Below are 18,012 nucleotides of genomic sequence, written 5' to 3'. Positions count from 1 at the left end.
CTGACGTCACACGCTAGGGCGTGGCCTGGACTGGGTGGGGCGGGAGCCTAGGTGGATGAGGAGAAAAGAGGAAATAAAGAGGAATGTGAATAATTACGTTTGTGCGGCTGCGCCCGGTTTGTAACAGGCTTGCAAGGTCCGTTTTAGAAGTTAAAGATAAATGACCTACGTGGAATGAAAAGGGGAGGGAGGAGGGAACTGCAGTCTCCCTTATGTGCACACCTTGACACAAGAGTTTGATGAATGAACTCTATATTTTACAAATGAGGAATCCGAGGCCCAGAAGACTTAACTAAACTTGCTCAAAACGGTTACACCTAACTACAAAGTGGTAGTGGAAAGAACATTGGCTGTAGAGTTAGCTAAAACGGAATCGGAATTCCACTGAGTTATGTGACCTTAAGCAAATTACTAAGCCTGATTCTTTTCTTTATTCCTTCTGTTTTACCACTGTTGAGCATCCAGCAACCCTTCGATGTAGGAATCAATATCCTCATTTTACAGAGGAAGTAACTAAGTCTTAGACTAAACTTTGTCCAGGGGGGTCGCACAACTAGCAAGGATCCGTTCTACCTGTTTCCAAAGGCGGTGCTATTTACTGCTATGCTAATTAGATAATACCTCACAGAGTAGTTAGGAGGAGCGGGAGATAATGAGATAATGTGTACAAATGCATGGCACGTAGTAGATCCTCAATAAATGGTAGTTCCTCCGTGATCACCCATCACTGTTGGAACTCAAGATGCTTCCCCATCTCCCATCTTGCCCTCTCCTCTAGAAAACCGGGCAAAGAGCCAGAATGAGGAGCAATGGTATTGACAAAGGGAGCCTTGGGGCAGGAGTTTTGGGCCCCCCATTAATGACTGTGTAATATACGAAACAGTTTTCTTAACATGTAAGTACGATGCAGATGCATTTTCAAGCCCTACCATCACCAGTTGCCATCCCTAACCCACCTACCCTTCCACTAAAGAAATTCTAGAGCCTCATGTATGAGTAACAACAGGCAAAGAGAGGGAGGCAAAGGGCCAGTCCTGGCACTACTTAACCTGAACAAGTTTCAAAAGTGTTTCCTTGCCTTGCAAGAGACATCAACTTCCTAAAGTTGGGCCCGTATTAGTACAATCATTGTAATAGAAATAAACATACTGCTCCCTCATACTTGGGTTTTTCCAGAGAACTTTCACATCTACCCCATAACAAGTCATACATAACTGCCACTCCACCTTTTATATAACATTGTGATTATAGGTTCTCATAAATGACTGCCAGGCACTGTAAGGAAAAGCTTCCTGGAAGAAGTGGAAAAATCTGAGATCTGAAAGACAAGCAGGGAGAGTGGCCACGTTCTAAGCAGAGGTAACTGCAGACGTCAGGACCCCTAAAAGGAGAGAGCTTGGTGATTTCAGGGAGCATAGAGTAGCTCAGAAATATCATGAAACAGAATGTGGGACTGGGCTGGTAAAGGTTGTTGTGGCTAGAGGCCAAGCAAACTTTCAAAGACAGAAAATTTAGGCTTTTTCCTTGGGGCAATTGAAAAACATTTAGCAAGGGAGCAAAATGAGATTTGTATCCAGCTTCCTTTCCCCACACCCTTTTAATTAGTGAAATTAATCTCTTTCCAAGAAGAACCCAAATTTACATTCTCATTTTTACCCCTCAAAAACTCTCCAAGAACAAAGTTCCTTGAGGTAGGAAGGAACCACTTCACCAGTCTCCTCCCACCTCACCTCTGCCTCTAGGCAAGACCTCACCTAGAATTGCTGAGATTTCTATTTTCTGTGTGTTCCTCCAAGGGATTATTCCAATTTTTGTCGTGAGTGTGTGCCTTTCCTCTTCCTTTACCAACCCAGCTACTATCTCATGATTTATCTGCCCAGCGGGGTTCTGGAAGGCAAGATGACAAGATGACGAAAGGAGAGGAGCAAGGCGAGCACAGAACTGGGAGGAAGGGTGATTTAGACTGTGCTATGCGTAACAACTCTCAAGCCGTTAGGCATGACCCCTCAAAATCAAGAGGCTGATCTGTCAGCCTCCAAATCAACAGCAGAGGAATTCAAGCAGGAGAGTCTTGGGCTGGGGGAGGAAGGCGTGTACCGATTAGCCAGCTGTGTGTGCAAACGTAGGGGCCCGCTTCAGCACCAACCAGGGATGCCCGGCTCCCCGGAGCAGGGGTTGTCCCTAGCCTTCTCTCCAAGAGATCTCGAAATATTTTTGGAGGGTAGCTGTACTGGAGGAGAAAGGTCTGGTCTGGAAGGAATCCTGGCCCGGGATATTACATATCCATCTTCACAGAAGTAAAGGAGGGACCCTGGACGCACCGCCGACCCTCAGGTTAGTCTGTCCCATGACCCGGAACAGCAGCTGGAGCCGCCTCTACGCCCTCTGCCCACGTGCCGGCAATAGCAGCCACGTGGGGCTCTGCGGAAACGCCTTCGAAAAGATTTGTCCCCTGCGCTGCCCAGTAGAGAGGGAGGCCCGGGAAGAGCGCAGGAGGAGGAAACGGTACCGGCAGGAGGCCTGGCTCGCGCGAGCCTGAGGCTGCAGGGGGCGGGGCAGGAGGCGGGGCTTTCCCGGCCAACGCCAGGGGGCGGGCCTCGGATCCGAAGGGTGGGCTTTGGAGGGCCGTGAGGAGCTGCTTCCTGGTCGCCTGGACTCCTCGGCTTCCGCCTTAGCTCAAACCCTGGCCGGGCCGGCCCCGTGGTCGCCATGGAGTCCACGCTGGGCGCCGGCATCGCGATAGCCGAGGCGCTGCAGAACCAGCTGCCCTGGTTGGAGAACGTGTGGCTCTGGGTCACCTTTCTGGGCGACCCCAAGAGCCTCTTTCTGTTCTACTTCCCCGTGGCCTACTACGCCTCTCGCCGGGTGGGCATCGCGGTGCTCTGGATCAGCCTCATCACCGAGTGGCTCAACCTCGTCTTCAAGTGGTGAGACAGCGAAGCCCTCCCGCGTCCTGGTCCCCCACCCCCAAAGGCCCTGAGCCCTGTGCAGTCCTTGATCTCTCTCGTCAGCTGCCTCAAAGGCCTGGCTTCCCCCCCACCCCACCCCGACAGTGAACCCATGGCCTTAAGACGTCCCACCCCTACCCCGTGGCCACTGACTTTTCCCCTATGAGCATCTTTGTGCATCTTGGACCTCAGAGTCCCCATCCTAATCACTAAACTAGTGTTTAACGGGCCTGATCAGAGAAATCACCTAAGGGGGCGTATTTAAAATGCAAATACCCCATTCCACCTCAGACAGACAGATTTTGAAACTCCAGGGGAGGGGCTGGGAATCTGTATTTTAACAGGCATCTGTGGTGACTTAAGTAGCAGAAAGTCCTGCTTCTCAGCTCACTCTTTGATTCATTTATTCATTCGTTTATTTGACATAGTTTTTAAGAAGCATGCTTTGTGCCAGGCTTCACACTAGTGGCTAAGGACAGAAAAGGCTTGCAGATTAAGGTGTGGTCCCCCAGACCGTGGCCAGCAGCATAAGGAGCATTTGAAAACTTGCTAGAAATGCAGAATCTCAGGCCCCACGCCAGAGCTACTGAATCAGAATCTGCATTTTAGCAAGGACCCCAGGCGATTTGTGTGCACAGTAAATTTCAAAAAGCACTGGGCTAAAGCATTGCCTTCCAGGGAACACTTTCTCTTCTCCCTTTTCCCCTTCATTCACTAGTAGGCTCTGCACACAGACTTAGAAGCCAGGAACCCCAGGCAAGTGGGTGGGGCCCTTGGGGTGTATCTCTTTGTGCCACCTGTTCTCTCTTGGGTGCAGAAGGGAGCTATACTTCCCGCTGGGCATGCAGCTGCACCTCCCCTCACCCCTCACCACTGTCTCTGTTGCCAGATTGCCAGCCTGGGGGAGGGAAGGGAGGTTCATAGGAGACACTTGAATGGATGGGCTGGAATGACTTGCTGAAAAACAAAATACCTTCCCTTCCACTCTTCTCAGCCAGGGCTTCATCCCTGCTGTAAACGGAAAGCAATTGTCTGATCATTTCCTTCCTACTGAATTGCTCTTTGCTTTGTGCTCTTCTTCCTCAGAGTCTGTATAAGCCTTCCTCTCTAGTCCTGTTCCCCTAAGACCGCCCCCTTGGGTAGACACCCTTAATGCCCCCCACATGGCAGAGCCCCTGTTCATTTCCTAAGTATGTGTTGAGCATCTGGTGCATGATCCAGGCTCACTTTTTGGCAGGGAGAGGCAAGTCCCTTCCGCACCTCCCTCCCCAGCACTTGGCTTCCTGCCAGCATCTCTTCTGCTCTCCCACCTTTTCTCTTTCTGGCCACAGCAGCCTCTGCAGTGTGTTTCCCAGGGTCCAGTGAAGCACCTGGCTAAGCCAGTGGATTTTGAATTTTTTTGTCTTCCTTATTCTCTCTCAGCCTCCTTGTCCATTCCCCACTCCCATTTTCAAAGACCAGAGGCTTACCTAAGTAACTCAGGCTGGAATTTGGGAAATGGAGAGAGGAGAAGCAGGAGGCTCAGTGAGGGTCTGGGGAGGGAGGGCGAGGGGCAGGTCCTGGGCTCTCTATAGATGGCAAGAGCAGAGCTGGCCCTGTAGCGGGAGGGCTAAGGATGGGACTTCTGAGCATCTCAGAGCACACACACGCACACACCACAATCTCTTGCCTCCTTATCACTTTAAAAAAAAAATAGCATGCTTTCTCCTGTTCCAAGGTAAAAAACCCTGGCAAGGCAATGGCACAGAATTGGACACCCTTTCTGACTCCAGCCTGTAAGCCCTCCAGAGTACTCCAGGTGTCCTTCTGCCTCAGCCCCCGTTCCCCTGGCTGTGTGTGCGTGTCATGGCATCTCGCATCTGTTCTCTTCTAGGTTTCTGTTTGGAGACAGGCCCTTTTGGTGGGTCCATGAGTCTGGGTACTACAGCCAGGCTCCAGCCCAGGTTCACCAGTTCCCCCCTTCTTGTGAAACTGGTCCAGGTGAGAAGCCTCAAACTTCCCTCTCCCAATGTGGTTAGGGTTCAGTGAGTGTTTGGTCGTACTTTTCAGCTAGGGCAACCTAATCAGAGGCCCAGCCTCTCAGTTACTGGGCCAGAGAACAAAGAAACCCAGGGAAGACCATGTTGAATTATAGGAGGAGAGCACCCATGCCGCTTCAGGGCAGAGGGAGCTAAGGGTCAGTGCTGGAGGAAGGCTCCCCCCTCGGCCACGGGGAGGCAGCCGTGTTGAGCGATCACCAGGGGCACCTGGGTTCCACCAGCATCCTCTCACCACAAGCTTCTGAATCCCCTGGCAGGCAGCCCTTCCGGACACTGTATGATCACAGGAGCAGCCCTTTGGCCCATAATGACGGCCATCTCTTCCCAAGTGGCCACTCGGACCCACAGGTACACCTTGGCATTGCCCACCAACGGGGGCAGAGGTGATGGTACCCTGGACCCAAAAGACCCAGCAGCAGGGCAGCCTGGGAGCTGGAGTTCTGCAGACGCCAGGGCATCTGGTCAAACTGTGAGGTGCCTGGGTGCTGAGGGAAGCCCAGCTGTGCGTGGACGCCTCCTGAACCATTTGCCTCTCTTCTTTTTAGCCGCTGGGTGAGGGTGATACCTAGCTTGGCTTATTGCACCTTCCTGCTGGCGGTCGGCTTGTCCCGGGTCTTCCTCTTAGCACATTTCCCTCACCAGGTGTTGGCTGGCCTAATAACTGGTGAGCAACTGGGGCAACAGGGTGGACCCAGAGGGTGCCGTTGGCAGTGGGAGGACCAGCGTATGATCTTCCCATTGTACAGCCGACCCCAAGGGCCCCCTTCTCCTGCCAAACTACCCTGCGGCTCGGGGTGGGGGTCATATCCCCAAACTCCTTGAAGCTGCTGTCACCCCACTTCCCTAGGTGCTGTCCTGGGCTGGCTGATGACCCCCCGGGTGCCCACGGAGCGGGAGCTAAGCTTCTACGGGTTGACCTCACTGGCCCTCTTGCTGGGTGCCAGCCTCATCTATTGGACCCTCTTTACACTGGGCCTGGATCTTTCTTGGTAAGTCCTGCTTTGAAGCTTGGGCAAGTTGGGGTCTCACCTATACCTGGCCCGGTGGGTCTCTGGTTGGTTGTAGCTAAAACGGAACACATTAGCTGTTCACAAACATTGAGTCTCCTGGGGTCACGGCAGAACATGGCGGTAGGCCCCAAAGGGGTGGAGAGCCATCAGCCCTCTAGGACCCAGGGGAATCTCTCTCCTGGCAAAGACTCTCGCTCCCCACAGGTCCATCAACCTAGCCTCTAAGTGGTGTGAACGGCCTGAGTGGGTGCACTTGGACAGCCGGCCCTTTGCCTCTCTGAGCCGTGACTCAGGGGCTGCCCTGGGTCTGGGCATCGCCCTTCACTCCCCCTGCTATGCCCAGGTGCGGCGGGCATACCTGGGACATGGCCAGAAGCTAGCCTGCCTTGTGTTGGCCATGGGGCTGCTGGGCCCCCTGGACTGGCTGGGCTACCCGCCTCAGATCAGCCTTTTCTACATCTTCAATTTCCTCAAGCACACCCTCTGGCCATGCCTGGTCCTGGCCCTCGTGCCCTGGCTGGTGCACACGTTCAGTGCCCAGGAAGCACCACCCATCCGCTCTTCCTGACTCTAGGTGCCTCCTACTGCCACTTTCCCTCTCCCAAAGCCCACACACTCCGTGACCTCCACACTCCGGGGAGGCAGCCCCGTCCCCTTCCAGCCCCCAACAGGCCCTGCTCATGGTGAATTTTCTACTTCTCCCACCACCTGGTCTCAGCCCCAAAGAAGGGCCTTCTCTCTCCCAGGAAGGCTGGTCCTCCTCCTGCCTTCCCTCCCATGTCCCCAAAGGGCAAAGGCAACAGCGAGACCAGTGGGTTCCTGTAACACTGTGAGGGGCTCAGAGCAGCCCCAATAAAGCCCTTCCACACCTCTGGACTCCTCTCTTGACTCTGTGCACATCTCCACTGGACTTGCCCGTGTGGCTGCAGGTGGAACCCTTGCCAGGCCACCTGTTCTGCACCCGCTTCAACCCTGTGCCCCCAGAGACTGAGAGTCAAAAGGAACAGGGAGACCTTCAGCCCGGACCTTCTCCCCACCATCACCACGTAGGCCACACAGAGGTTCCAGGAGATGCTGTGGCTACGTTCAGTGAAACCTTGTTCTTAACCCACAGGACAGAGATCCCACTCCCTCCCACCCCAGCCTCTTGTTTCCTAAATTGGCTAGTCTAGGGGCTGGAGAAAAGTAGTTTTTTTTTTGGCCAGGAGGGGGAATGAGACCCTCAACTCCATTTGAGAGCCCAGAGAACAGAGACATTGGCCCCAGAAGGCACTGCCAGAAACAAGTTTATTTACACAAGGACACACAGTGTAACAGGTTACACAATACTTAACTGAAATCCATGTCCAAGGAGACAAAGCAAGGAGTGGGTTTACATGAGAACCAGACCAGCCGTGGGGAGAGGGAGGGTAAGCGGCCCGGAGCTGGGGCTCGGCATGGGGAGGCCTGGTACCCTGGGCCCAGCCCCATCCCCATCCCCCAGGAGGATCTAGAACACACTAACAACACACAAGACACAAGCGCACAATGAACCAATGGTGGTGGGACTCCTGCCCCTCCCCTGGCTCCCTCAACCCTGCTCAGGCCCCCATTAGGATAATAAATATGTAAACAGATTGGTGGAGCCCTGGGGACGGGAGGAAAGAAAGTATATGCGGTGTTGGGGAGAAGGAGGGAGGAAGACTCAGCCCCCTAGGAGCTGCTTCCCATCTTTTGTTTCCCACAGGCTGGAGAGCATTTGCTAGAAGCCTTGTGGGCTCCTAGCCCTGGAAACAAGAAGGCTAGCAGGGCTTCTGGGAAAGAGAAAGGGCAGTGCCCAGCCCCATCCTGGTCTTAGTTCCCTTGGGCTGGTGGCCCACAAAGGAAGCCCAGGAGGAAGGCAAGCTACAGCTGAGGGCAGACTCCTGGGTTCTGGCCCTGCCCCTTCTAGAACTCCCACTCACCATCCCCAGGCTTCAAAGCCAAAGGCCCCAGGAGAGAGGTGGGCCACTGACCCTTCTGCTTGCAGCGTGCTGGACGGCTGGGGAAATCTGGTCCTGAACAGCAGGGGGGCTCTCACCAGCCTGGAGCCCCCCTGCAGGGACCACCTTCTCCCCGCTCCCCAGACTGTGCCAGCAGAGGGGCAGGGAGGCCGACAGAATAAGATGGAGAGCAGGCCCGGTTCTGCGCCTCCCCTTGGCCCCTCAGAACCCAGGAGTGCAGCTCCAAACCTCCCCCCACGCTTTCACCCTCTCCAGCCCCTGAGAAGGGGAAATAGGCCCTGAGGAGGGTAAGGCAAGACAGCCCTGCCCACAGACCTCAGGCCCACATCCGACGGCACAAAGCTTCCCTTCGCTGCTGAGGCCAGGAGAAAGGAGGAGGAGAGAGGGGTCTGTGTGGAGATGGTGAGGACACTGGGGGAAAAGAGTGAGAATCGCAGGGCGGGAGCCCACCTCCCCTCCACTCTACACCTTAAGACTGTAGAGGGACCCTCCGGACCCTCCCCTGGGGCTGGAGAGGGGAGGAGGGTGAAATTAAGGCATTTCCCCCTAAGTCAGCTGAAGCCAAGGCACCAAACTTACTGTTCCCTCCTCACTCAGGGGGACCCCAGGACCGGAAGGTGCTATCTGGGCCCCAGGCCCACCTTGAGCTGGCCCAAGCTCCAAGGGGGACAAAGACAGAATGCAGGAAGTGGGTGTGGGATACAACGTGAGGGAAGGGCTGGAAAGGGTACCCCTGGCCCTACAGAGGGCGCAAACTTCTAGAGCTGAGACATGGGCCACGGGGGGTGGGGGGAAGGGGGGGCCTGAGGCAGCTTAGAGGAGCAGGAGGGGCGAGGCTGAGAGACCCACACGGCAGACGTTGTTGAATGTGTGACTTTTTGTTTTTTAATAGAAAAAATAAACAAAATCACAATGATGAAGCCCAGAGGGGTGGGGGCCAGGGCGTCACAGGGCAGGTTCCTGCTCCATGGGCTCCTCTGCCGGCCTGTGGGCACAAGCACAGGGAAGGGCACTGAAGCACTGTGGGATGGGGGGCAGCAGTCTGGGCGAGGGCAGGGAGGTGGAGGGCACCTCACCTGGGGCTGTGCTCCCGGCCTGCAGCAGCCTGGGCCTGCTCGGCCCCCACCGACAGCAAGGCCATGGCGCTCACAGTCTCAGCCTCCTCTGTCTCACCGGCCTGGGCCTCCCGCAGGGAACGGCCTAGACCAGCAGCGAACCTCTGCACACAGCTCCAGTGTTTGCCTGTGGATGAGGGATGGGCCGGGGGTCAGGGAGAGCCAGAAACCCCCAAACGTACGGACACCCCCAGCCCTAGCCCTGGCGTCACGCAAGCTCCGCCCCCTTGGCAAGCTGGGCCCTGAGTCCCTCTGCCTGTGCCCACGCACTCTGGATCTCGATGACTTTCTCTAGCGTGGCCACTGCGTTGACGTTGGGCTTTTGTTGCAAGACTGCCTCGTCCAAGGGCTGCAGCTGGCAGGGGAAAGAAGAGAAGGCTTAGAGTGGCTGCCCCTCTAACCATCCCGCCGTTCAGCCCCATGACAGGGGCAAGCATAGCCTTTCTGGGGAAACCTCTATTTAGAAAGCCTTCCCTGGCCACCACCTGTCCTCAGGAATCAGGAAAACCTCCCCAAGGGCCCTTGGTGCTGCCTGACCCAGGAAAGGGACCCTCCCTCGCTGGCCCCTTCCCCCTGGCCTACTGGCCCACCTCCCCCAGTCCCGCTGTGCACCCCTCACCTCCACGCTGAGCAGAGCGGAGACACAGGCCTCAGAGGCATCACAGATGGCGGTCAAGTCGTGGCCTCCCTCGAGGGCCAGCACCACCCGGCCCCCTGCCAGCGTCATCAGCTGCCTGGTCAAGTGGCCAAAACCTTTAGGGACGGGTGAAGGGAGGAAGAGGAAACGGTTAAAGAAAAAACTCAACTCAAGAAAAAGTCAGAAAGGAGAGAAAAAGAAACAAGAGATGGGACAAACAGCACAAAAGAAGATGGTGGATTTAAACCCAAATAGATATCCATAATAAAATTCAGTGTCAATGGACTAAATGCTCCATAAAAGACAAAACGTAAGAGGCTAAAAAGATCCAATTACACATCTCCCAAGGAGCACCATGAAAAACCACCACTGAAACATGAGGGATCAGCGAGCTCCATCCCTACAACTCCTGGAGGAGATGCTCCCCCGCCACCTGCTTGCCCCTCAAGGCCAGGATTGGCAGAGGGAGAGTGGCAGGATGCTGCCAGGACGATTCCAAATCTTAGACCTGCCTTCAACCCTCCTCCCAACCTCCCACTCGACCCCACCTTCACTGCTCCATAGCCTCCCTCGATCCCCCCACAGGCTCACATCTGGCGGTGACCGAGTAGCCACCCAGCGGAGACAGGTGTCCCTCGACAGCATCAAACCCGGCGGAGACCAGGACCACGTCAGGTGAGAACTCGTGGGCAATGGGCATCACCACTGTCCTGCAAAGGGAGGGCCCAAGCTGACCCTGGCAGGTGGCTCGGCCAGGCCTCCCCAGGCTCTGCCCCCCACAGAGCCGACCCCCTCCACCCATGCGGAACTGAGTGCCTTCTGCCCCTCCCGAGGCAGGGCCCAGGGGTTCCCACCCCTCCCTCGGCTCTTCTCAGTCCCCACCTGAAGGCCGTTAGGTACTCCACGTCTCCGATGGGGGGATCCACACCTCCCGTCCATGCCACGTTCACATTGTACCCCACGCCCGGCCCTCCGCCAACCTGGCAGCATGGTGGGGGAGGGGTTACTCTCACTGCCTGGGGATCCCAGACGTTGCCCCGCCCTCAGCCCTGCCTCCAGCCCTCACTCCACTGACCTCTGTTCTGCATGGAGGGGCAGTTGGCTGGCGTGGTCCTCCCACTAGGAGCCCAGACTCCCCAGGTACCAGCACCACCACGGGCCTCCATGGCTCCCTGCCAGGTCCCATTCTGCTATCTCCCCGAGGGCCCCACGTTTGAGCCCAGGAGCTGTACCTCTTCAGGAGCCCCAGAGCCCGGAAAGAAGTTCCCATTGTCATAGCGATGCAGGGAGATGTAGAGCACGGAGGGGTCGTTGTAGAATGCTTGCTGGGTGCCGTTGCCGTGGTGAATGTCCTAGTGGGAAGGGGTGGGAGCATCAGGGAAGAGGCCCAGGGTCTGACCCAAAGGTCAAAATTCTGCTTGGCCCACCCCAACCCTGTGGTGGACTCTGGGGGTGCAGCCCACCACTAGCTACGGGGCATCTGTGTTCTGTCCGCCACGGAATCACCCCACGCTTTTCTAACCAGGGTCTGCGGGCTGGGACATGGCACTGCACAGAGGAGACACAAAGCCAGGGGACGAATGTGGTGGATCTCCCTGCGAGCCCACTCTGCTCAGCAGTGTGGAGGGAAACAGTACGGCTAGTCAGGAATTGAAAGCAAACAGATGCATTCTGAAGGAGAACCCAACGTCATGAACTTTGAAGCCCAAGCTGGGCTTCGAACAGATTAGATCCCTCCTTGCTGAGGCCTGCTCCTCACAGGGAGCAGTAGGGGCCTTTCCCTCTGCTGTGAGAGGCAGAGGCGGAGAAGCACAGCGTGGCAGCAGGAGCAGAAATGCCGGGGCCCACAGGCCTGATCTGAAACCCAGTACCCAACATCCCAAGCTAAGTAACCTTGGTTGGGTAAGTCCCCCAACAGCCCAGTGTCTCTGTTTATCGAAATGGACATCCTACTACTTAGGAAGCAAGGCGGCCACGAAGCAGCACCGCGTGTCTGGCACACGGTCAGCCCCCAGTCAACAGGGACTCCAGCAACGGCAGGAGCTGTCTCTACCACTCAAGGCAGAAAATCTCCTCGGCCGCTCAAGGCTGCGGGCTGGGGGCCAAGGTGGACCAGGGGCTAAAAGCATTTCGAGTCTCCACTAGTGAGGAGGGGGGCCCCATGGGACTGTGAAGGCTGGGCTAACAGCCCCAGCACGGGCACCTGAGGACGAGGGCGTGGGGCTGGGGTGGAGGCTTCCTGAAGGCTGACCCTGGTCCCACCAGCCCACTGCCTACCCAGTCCACGATGAGAACCTTGCCCACATTCAGCTTCTGCTGCAGGAGTTTGGTTGTGATGGCTACAGAGTTGAAAAAGCAGAATCCCCTGCGGGGGTGAGCGGAGAAGACGGCAGGTCGTCAGCCTTAGTGGATGTTTGCTCACAGATACACGCGCATCAGCTCTGCTGAGAGGGAGACGGTGTGAGGGCAGTGGGTCTGGGGCAGGGCTGCGGTGGCACTCACATGGCTGTGGACTCCTCCGCGTGGTGTCCTGGGGGCCGGATGATGGCAAAACCATTCTGGAGAGGTACAGACGGAGGGACAAACAAGAGGCAGACAGGCGGGCAAGGTGGCCACGAAGTGGGTGGACACAGAAGGAGAGAAGCATAAGTCAGGACGAGAACATACGTCATAAGCATCAATCCCACGACCTTTAGGAACGCCAGCCGAGGGCCACATGAGACCCATGACAGCACAGACCTTAGTGCCTCTTGGTCGTTCCCGCTTTACCCCTCACCCCCCAGCTGGCCTGGAGCTAGCACCTCCTCCCCACATCTGCACCTGAGAGTTGAGATTACAGAGGATGGTGCCTTACTGACAGGAAAGCCACAGCTGCCCCCATCACCCGCTCCTGAGGCAACAGGACCAAGGCCCCACACACTCACCTTGAGCTCCCCCGTCGCCACCTTGAAAGCCAGCTCCACCAGGCAGCCCACCGCCATGCGCACGGCACTGGAGGAGTGCATCTCATTCCACACGGTGTCACTGTCTACCTGCGGGGGCAGGAGAGCAGGCTTCAGCGTGCCCCCTGCAGGGGGAGGGCGAGAATGGGGGTGCAGCTGTGGTGGGCAGGAAGGGAGGGGCTGGAGCTGGGAGCACCACCCACCCATCCCCACTGGCAGGTGCCCTACTCACCCCGATGCCCCCACAAGGCAGCATGGCGTACATCTTCTGGCTGATGGGGCCTGCAGGGAAGAGGAACAGAGCTACTCTGGAAGTTGCCTCAACTGCCAAAGCCGCAGGTTGGGGTGTGCAGAGGGCAGTAAACTCAATCACAGAAAAAGAAGGCCAGGCCCCAGCACACGACAGGCCTCTGCAGCCCATGCCAGCTGGGAGATGTCTGTCCCCCGTGCTGGGGGGGGCATCCTACCTCTGGGGCAAATGGCAGGGAGAAAAAGGGGCCTGACAGGTTAGGGAGAAGGGCAAAGCCCATCACCAGGCCTGACCTGTCACCTCCCATTCTCCTGCACACATCCCACCAGCATGCCGTAGTCTGTGTGAGTGGCGCCCTCTGGAGGCGTGCAATGTAGCAACTGCGCCCACGGGAACCCACCCGCCTACCCCAGTCCCACCGGGGCAGAAGACCTGGCCTGGCCCACGCCCCGCCATCGGCCGGCCAGCTCACCGAGCAGCTTCTTGCTGTCCAGCTTCTGTCGGTTGAGGGGGCTGGTCCCATAGAGCAGGGTGTGGTATTCGGAGTGCACCGTCTGGATCTCGTCCAGCGTGGCTTTGCGACCCCGGATCCGCTGCCAGGAAGAGAGGCCGGTGAGAGGGATGGTACCACAGGCTCAGCTCCCCCTAGGCCCAGCCCCTCTCTCTGCCCCACAGCCTGGGGCACATGGGGCCACTTTCTAGCCTCGGGAGATCAAAGGTTGTTGAGAAAGTATGCCCCGGTCCCCCAGGGACCCCAGTCCAGGACCCTCCCCCATTCAGCTGGGGATCATGGGGGAACCAGGCTACAAGGGAAGGAACTGGCAGGTGCCTGGGGGGCCTGGTCCTGAAGTCAAGGGTGGAAGAGACCCAGACAGAGGCTTCCCCGACAGGGGAAACACAAAGGCTTTCGCTGGGTTTGAGGTGGAAGCTGGAAGGACGGGCTCCCTTACCTCACACTTGCTGAGCAGGCCTGTCTCCTGCAGCCGAGACCAGATGCTCTGGATCCGGCCAGCGTGCTCAGGGTGCACGTGTGTGTTGCCGCACATGCACTGGTGCTTCAGCATGAACGTGTCATAGACCACACCTGGGCCAGAGACACACCTGTCAGCCAGCACTGCTCTGGGCCGTGTGACAGCCTGGCCCCCGCCATCCTCAGCAGAGCTCACTGAGCTTTTCCCCAGCCCACCCTGGTCCCAGCACCTCCTCACAGGCACCCCAGCTGCCCTCCCACACACCTGCCCCTCTTCTTTTCATGAAATTCCTTTCCCCCATCGCCGCCTGTCAAAAGCCTCCCTGCTCCTCAAGGCTCCAGCAGGCCGCCCTTGACACCCCCGTCGGTTTTGACCTCATGGCGCATCCTCCTTTCCCCTCCTGTCACAGCCCCTGTGTGCTGCCCCTCTACCCCCCGATGCACCCCACTGGTGAGTGGGGACCGTCCTCAAGCATCTGTGCCCCTCAGAGCCCAGCATAGAGCAGTTTCACATGGAAGAGCTTCTGGAATGGACTGAGGCCTCACAGGGCAGAGAGGGAGCTAGAACAGCAGGACCAAGCTGAGACAGTGGGCTCCCTCCACCTAGGCCTCCAGGGCTTGTGTGGCGAGGGCGCAAAACTGGTGGTCCCTCAGCAGTGCTGGGATGGGCCCCTGAAAGACGACGCTGCCCCAGTGGGCAGGAACACTCACCGCCCTCCCACTGACGCAGAGGCTGCCACCACTACCACAGGTGGCTGTGGTGCAGAGGGAGGGGGCCAAGGCCTGTTTTCTCTCCCTTCGGGATGCTCTGAGGGGCCCTGGCCCTCTCTCCAGGGCAAGGGCTGTATCTTATCTCTTCACGATGCCCAAGGCTGGATGCCATGCACAGGCCCCCTGGCAGACGATGTGAGGACAGCGATGCCCAAGGCTGGATGCCATGCACAGGCCCCCTGGCAGACGATGTGAGGACAGCGGGCGCGGGGCTCACCTGTGGTGAAGAGGTGCTTGGTGGGCTGGTCCGGGGGGCTCTTCATGCCCCCAGGGGCAGCAGGTGAGGACTGGGTGCGGCCCAGGGCCTGATGAGGCACAGTGGCCAGGCTGAGGGGCGCCTGGTACACCTGCAGAGGCTGCAGCTGCTGGGCATCTGCAAACACCTGGGAAGGAGGAGAGTGGGAGGGAGCCTGGGTGAGGCTTAGTCTGAAATGGAAGTGAGGACAGGTGGCCTCCCAGGGGGTGGGGGGCCTGAATCCAGCCCTTCTCTTCTGTATCGCCTCCTCCCCCCACCCTCCTCCCTCCAGGGACAGGAGACACTCCAGCCTTAGCCATCCTCATCTCCATCTCCGAGGAGATGGGGAGAGATGGGGGGGGACGTGATGAGTCATGCTACCGGAGTAGCATTGAGGTAAGAGGCTGGGAGGGACGGGGGTGTGAGAGGGGGTGGGATGAGTCAGGCCCGGAGGGCTCAGCTGTGTCCGCAATGAATGGAGTGCGTGCTAGGCACCAGGGCAGACTGTAGTAACAGCGGGGGCGTGTGTGTACACACGCACGCAAAGACCGACGCACAACCGGCCCTACGCAGGCAGAAACGCAGATATACACGGACCACGTGCACGTGCACACGTGCGCGCGCGCGCGCACACACGCACACACACCACACACTGAAGCAGACAGGCGGGGGCAGTCACAGACGCAGGGAGGGGCTGGCAGACGGGGCACAGACAGCTGTGAGACTGACACAAGCAGCTCCCTCCCTTCCACAGCCCCTTGTCTCTTTCCTGCTCCCCTTTCACTCTTAAAAAGTTGTTCCTGCACAGCCTGGAAACTGCAGACTGGGAAGAGGGAAGGGTAAAGGTGGAAAGATAGCGGGGAGGATGCAGGGGTGGTGATCAAGGGCTGGGGCGGACGGGGCACCTTTTTGTAACCAGCACTGGACTCCTCCAAGTCGGGCCCCTCCTCAGCACCACTCTCGCCCTCCTCATCCTTGACCTGGATGCAGTCCTCCTCCTCCTCCTCCTCCTCCTCCTCCTCCTCCTCCTCCTCTCCCTCCTCCTCCTCCTCCTCCTCCTCTTCCTCCTCCTCCAGGTCTTCCTGTGTGCTCTCACTCTCCGTGGAGCCTTCTCGGGGTATGGCCAGGGCCCCCTCCCCCAGGAAGGCCTCCTGCTGCTCTGTCAGCTCCTCCTCTGTCTCCTCGGGGTGGGTGGTGGGCTGCCGTGGCAGCTCCCCAGTCTTGGTGAGGATCTAGGAGCAGAGCAAGGAGGCACGTCAGCTGGGAGGGGGCGCAGCTGTGCAGCCTGCGGCCCAGGAGGTTCTATCCTTCCCTCCTCTCTCCCCGGCAGACAGCCGCCCAGCCCATACAGACCTTTGATGTGAATCAGAAAAAGGCAAGGCGGCTCCTCTGATGCAGCCTGGGGAGTGGCCTGGGTGTCAGCCCCCTGCCAGCCCCCTGCCAGCCCGGCACCCTCTCTGTCCTGACCCCAGCACGGCCCCGGATGTTTGCTTCTCCCGGCTCACCTTGCCCAGCTGCAGCTGCTGCTGCTTCTGCTTCTCTAGGAACTGCTGGTGCTGCTGCTGCATGACCAGCTGCTGCAGGGCCTGGGGGCTCTGGGGCAGCGGCGAGGACTGAGTGCGGCTCAGGGGCCGGTGCCGAGGGAGCTTGCCCACCGTCCGCATGCTGGTGGCCACGCGCTCACCCGTCACCAGCGGGGACTGCCCGTGGAGCGGCACTGTGGAGGTGGTGCGGGGAGGGGAGTAACCATCACTGTCAGGGCACCAGGCTCCCACTCCCACCCCGAGACTCTCCCCCTTCTGGAACAGCGCCGCCTCCATACTCAGGAGAAACCCGCGAGGGGCCTGGAGCACCCTGTCCCCAAACCTGAACCCCATTCTTCCTCCTCCCCACAACTGAACAGTCTCGCAGCTCAGAGCCACCACCTCCGGCAAGACGTCCTGGATTCACTTACGAGCACGTATAGTCTCGGGCCCTCCGTGTGCATGAACAATGACTAGTTCTCCCCAACTGCAAGACCTCCCTGATCATGGACGTGGATCCCACCCAGCTGGGAAGCCTGGAGGCCAGGATCACGTGTCTTTTAAGCAGAACCTCTTCTGATGCCACCAGCTACTTATGGGCTGACTGTCCAAAGCCGCGCTGTCCAATCCCATAGCTGCCAGCCACACGTGACCACTGAGCACTTGAAGCATGGCCTGTCTCAACTGAGATGTGCTCTCAGTGTGAAATACGCACCAGATTTCAAAAGCGGTATGAAACAAAGTAAAATGTTTCATTGCTAACTCTTCATATTCATTTCATGCTCAAATGATAGTATCCTAGATATACTGAGTTAAGTATATGTTATTAAAACTAATTTCACCTGTTCCTTTTTACATTTTTTAACGTGGCCACTAGAACACTTTAAAGTACACATATGGCTTGTATTATATTTCTACTGGACAGCACTGCTCTGGAATGTGAGCTCCATTACGACGGCAGAGTTCGGGAACAGTGCCTGGCCGGCTGTAGGTACTCAATAACGTCTGTAGAATATGGAAGAAATCAATGATGCCATGGAGGGGAGCTGTGACAGGGCTGGTGAGTATCCCTGGCTACTTCTCCCTGGCAGTTGGTCCTTCCTTGAGCCCTCAGAATGGGGGGGGGGGGGGGGCTGACACCCCCTCCTTGGACAGCTGCCCGCCCACTCACCAGCAATGAGGGTGCTCTGCTGCCGGGCCTGCTCCAGCAGCAGCACATGCTGCAGCAGGGAAGCATGCCCGTGGGGGCTGGTGTCGCCCTCCAGTGCCACGCCCAGCAGGCAGCCGGGGATAGAGGATGTGCTCATGAACTTGCCCGTCAGTGCACCACCCTGCCGCAGGGACTGGAGGGCCTGCCTCTCGGCCTCCTGCTGCGTCGAAAGCTTTGGGGAGGCCTGGGGAGAGGAGATGGAGATGAGGGAGGGGTTTATACTGCCCCCAGTCCTGCCGACTTTGGACCAGCATCCCTCACCTACCCTCTGCCCACCCCCAGCTCTGGGGGAGGGCCATCTGATCTCCATCAGGACCCTGGGAGGACAACAGCCCCAGCCGGGGACATCCAGGACCGAAGACCTCAACACCAGAGGGAGG

At 57.9% G+C, this 18,012-nt stretch overlaps 2 protein-coding genes and 1 long non-coding RNA gene across 4 annotated transcripts in view; 2 read left to right on the top strand and 1 right to left on the bottom strand.

Moving 5' to 3' along the window:
* The first annotated feature begins 2,619 nt into the window (after positions 1–2,619).
* G6PC3 (glucose-6-phosphatase catalytic subunit 3) lies at positions 2,620–6,873 on the top strand. Its single transcript, XM_082679170.1, has 6 exons — positions 2,620–2,927; positions 4,822–4,928; positions 5,245–5,335; positions 5,533–5,651; positions 5,835–5,976; positions 6,202–6,873. Exons 1-6 carry the CDS (start codon positions 2,710–2,712, stop codon positions 6,563–6,565), a joined length of 1,041 nt encoding a protein of 346 aa, XP_082535296.1. The 5' UTR covers positions 2,620–2,709; the 3' UTR covers positions 6,566–6,873.
* A 1,965-nt stretch (positions 6,874–8,838) lies between these two features.
* HDAC5 (histone deacetylase 5) overlaps positions 8,839–18,012 on the bottom strand; it is a 34,803-nt gene continuing 25,629 nt past the window's right edge. For both annotated transcript variants that reach the window (XM_082680062.1, XM_082680061.1), the window contains 17 exons: positions 17,594–17,816; positions 16,405–16,616; positions 15,805–16,131; positions 14,882–15,047; positions 13,874–14,007; positions 13,396–13,516; positions 12,906–12,955; positions 12,656–12,763; positions 12,234–12,289; positions 12,009–12,096; positions 10,964–11,083; positions 10,614–10,711; positions 10,323–10,441; positions 9,714–9,847; positions 9,365–9,449; positions 9,056–9,221; positions 8,839–8,964 (listed from right to left, as the gene is read on the bottom strand). In XM_082680062.1, the coding sequence (XP_082536188.1) occupies positions 8,925–8,964; positions 9,056–9,221; positions 9,365–9,449; positions 9,714–9,847; positions 10,323–10,441; positions 10,614–10,711; positions 10,964–11,083; positions 12,009–12,096; positions 12,234–12,289; positions 12,656–12,763; positions 12,906–12,955; positions 13,396–13,516; positions 13,874–14,007; positions 14,882–15,047; positions 15,805–16,131; positions 16,405–16,616; positions 17,594–17,816 (2,247 nt within the window). In that variant the 3' untranslated portion in view covers positions 8,839–8,924. The remainder of the gene's footprint in view (positions 8,965–9,055; positions 9,222–9,364; positions 9,450–9,713; positions 9,848–10,322; positions 10,442–10,613; positions 10,712–10,963; positions 11,084–12,008; positions 12,097–12,233; positions 12,290–12,655; positions 12,764–12,905; positions 12,956–13,395; positions 13,517–13,873; positions 14,008–14,881; positions 15,048–15,804; positions 16,132–16,404; positions 16,617–17,593; positions 17,817–18,012) is intronic.
* On the top strand, positions 16,662–17,992 carry LOC309838806. Its single transcript, XR_014298391.1, has 3 exons — positions 16,662–17,152; positions 17,348–17,482; positions 17,915–17,992. It is a non-coding gene; the product is annotated as an uncharacterized lncRNA (long non-coding RNA).

Source organism: Grampus griseus (genome assembly GCF_964374135.1).
Source record: "Grampus griseus genome assembly, chromosome: 20".
NCBI lineage: Eukaryota > Metazoa > Chordata > Mammalia > Artiodactyla > Delphinidae > Grampus > Grampus griseus.
This window is presented reverse-complemented; position numbering and strand designations above follow the sequence as displayed.

Bases quoted from the DNA above. Each gene is read 5' to 3' on its own strand.
- G6PC3 (XM_082679170.1), top strand. From the start codon at position 2,710: ATGGAGTCCACGCTGGGCGCCGGCATCGCGATAGCCGAGGCGCTGCAG. The intron at 5,336-5,532 runs GTACACCTTGGC...TCTTCTTTTTAG, and splicing joins GTGGCCACTCGGACCCACAG to CCGCTGGGTGAGGGTGATAC. The intron at 5,977-6,201 runs GTAAGTCCTGCT...CGCTCCCCACAG, and splicing joins CTGGGCCTGGATCTTTCTTG to GTCCATCAACCTAGCCTCTA.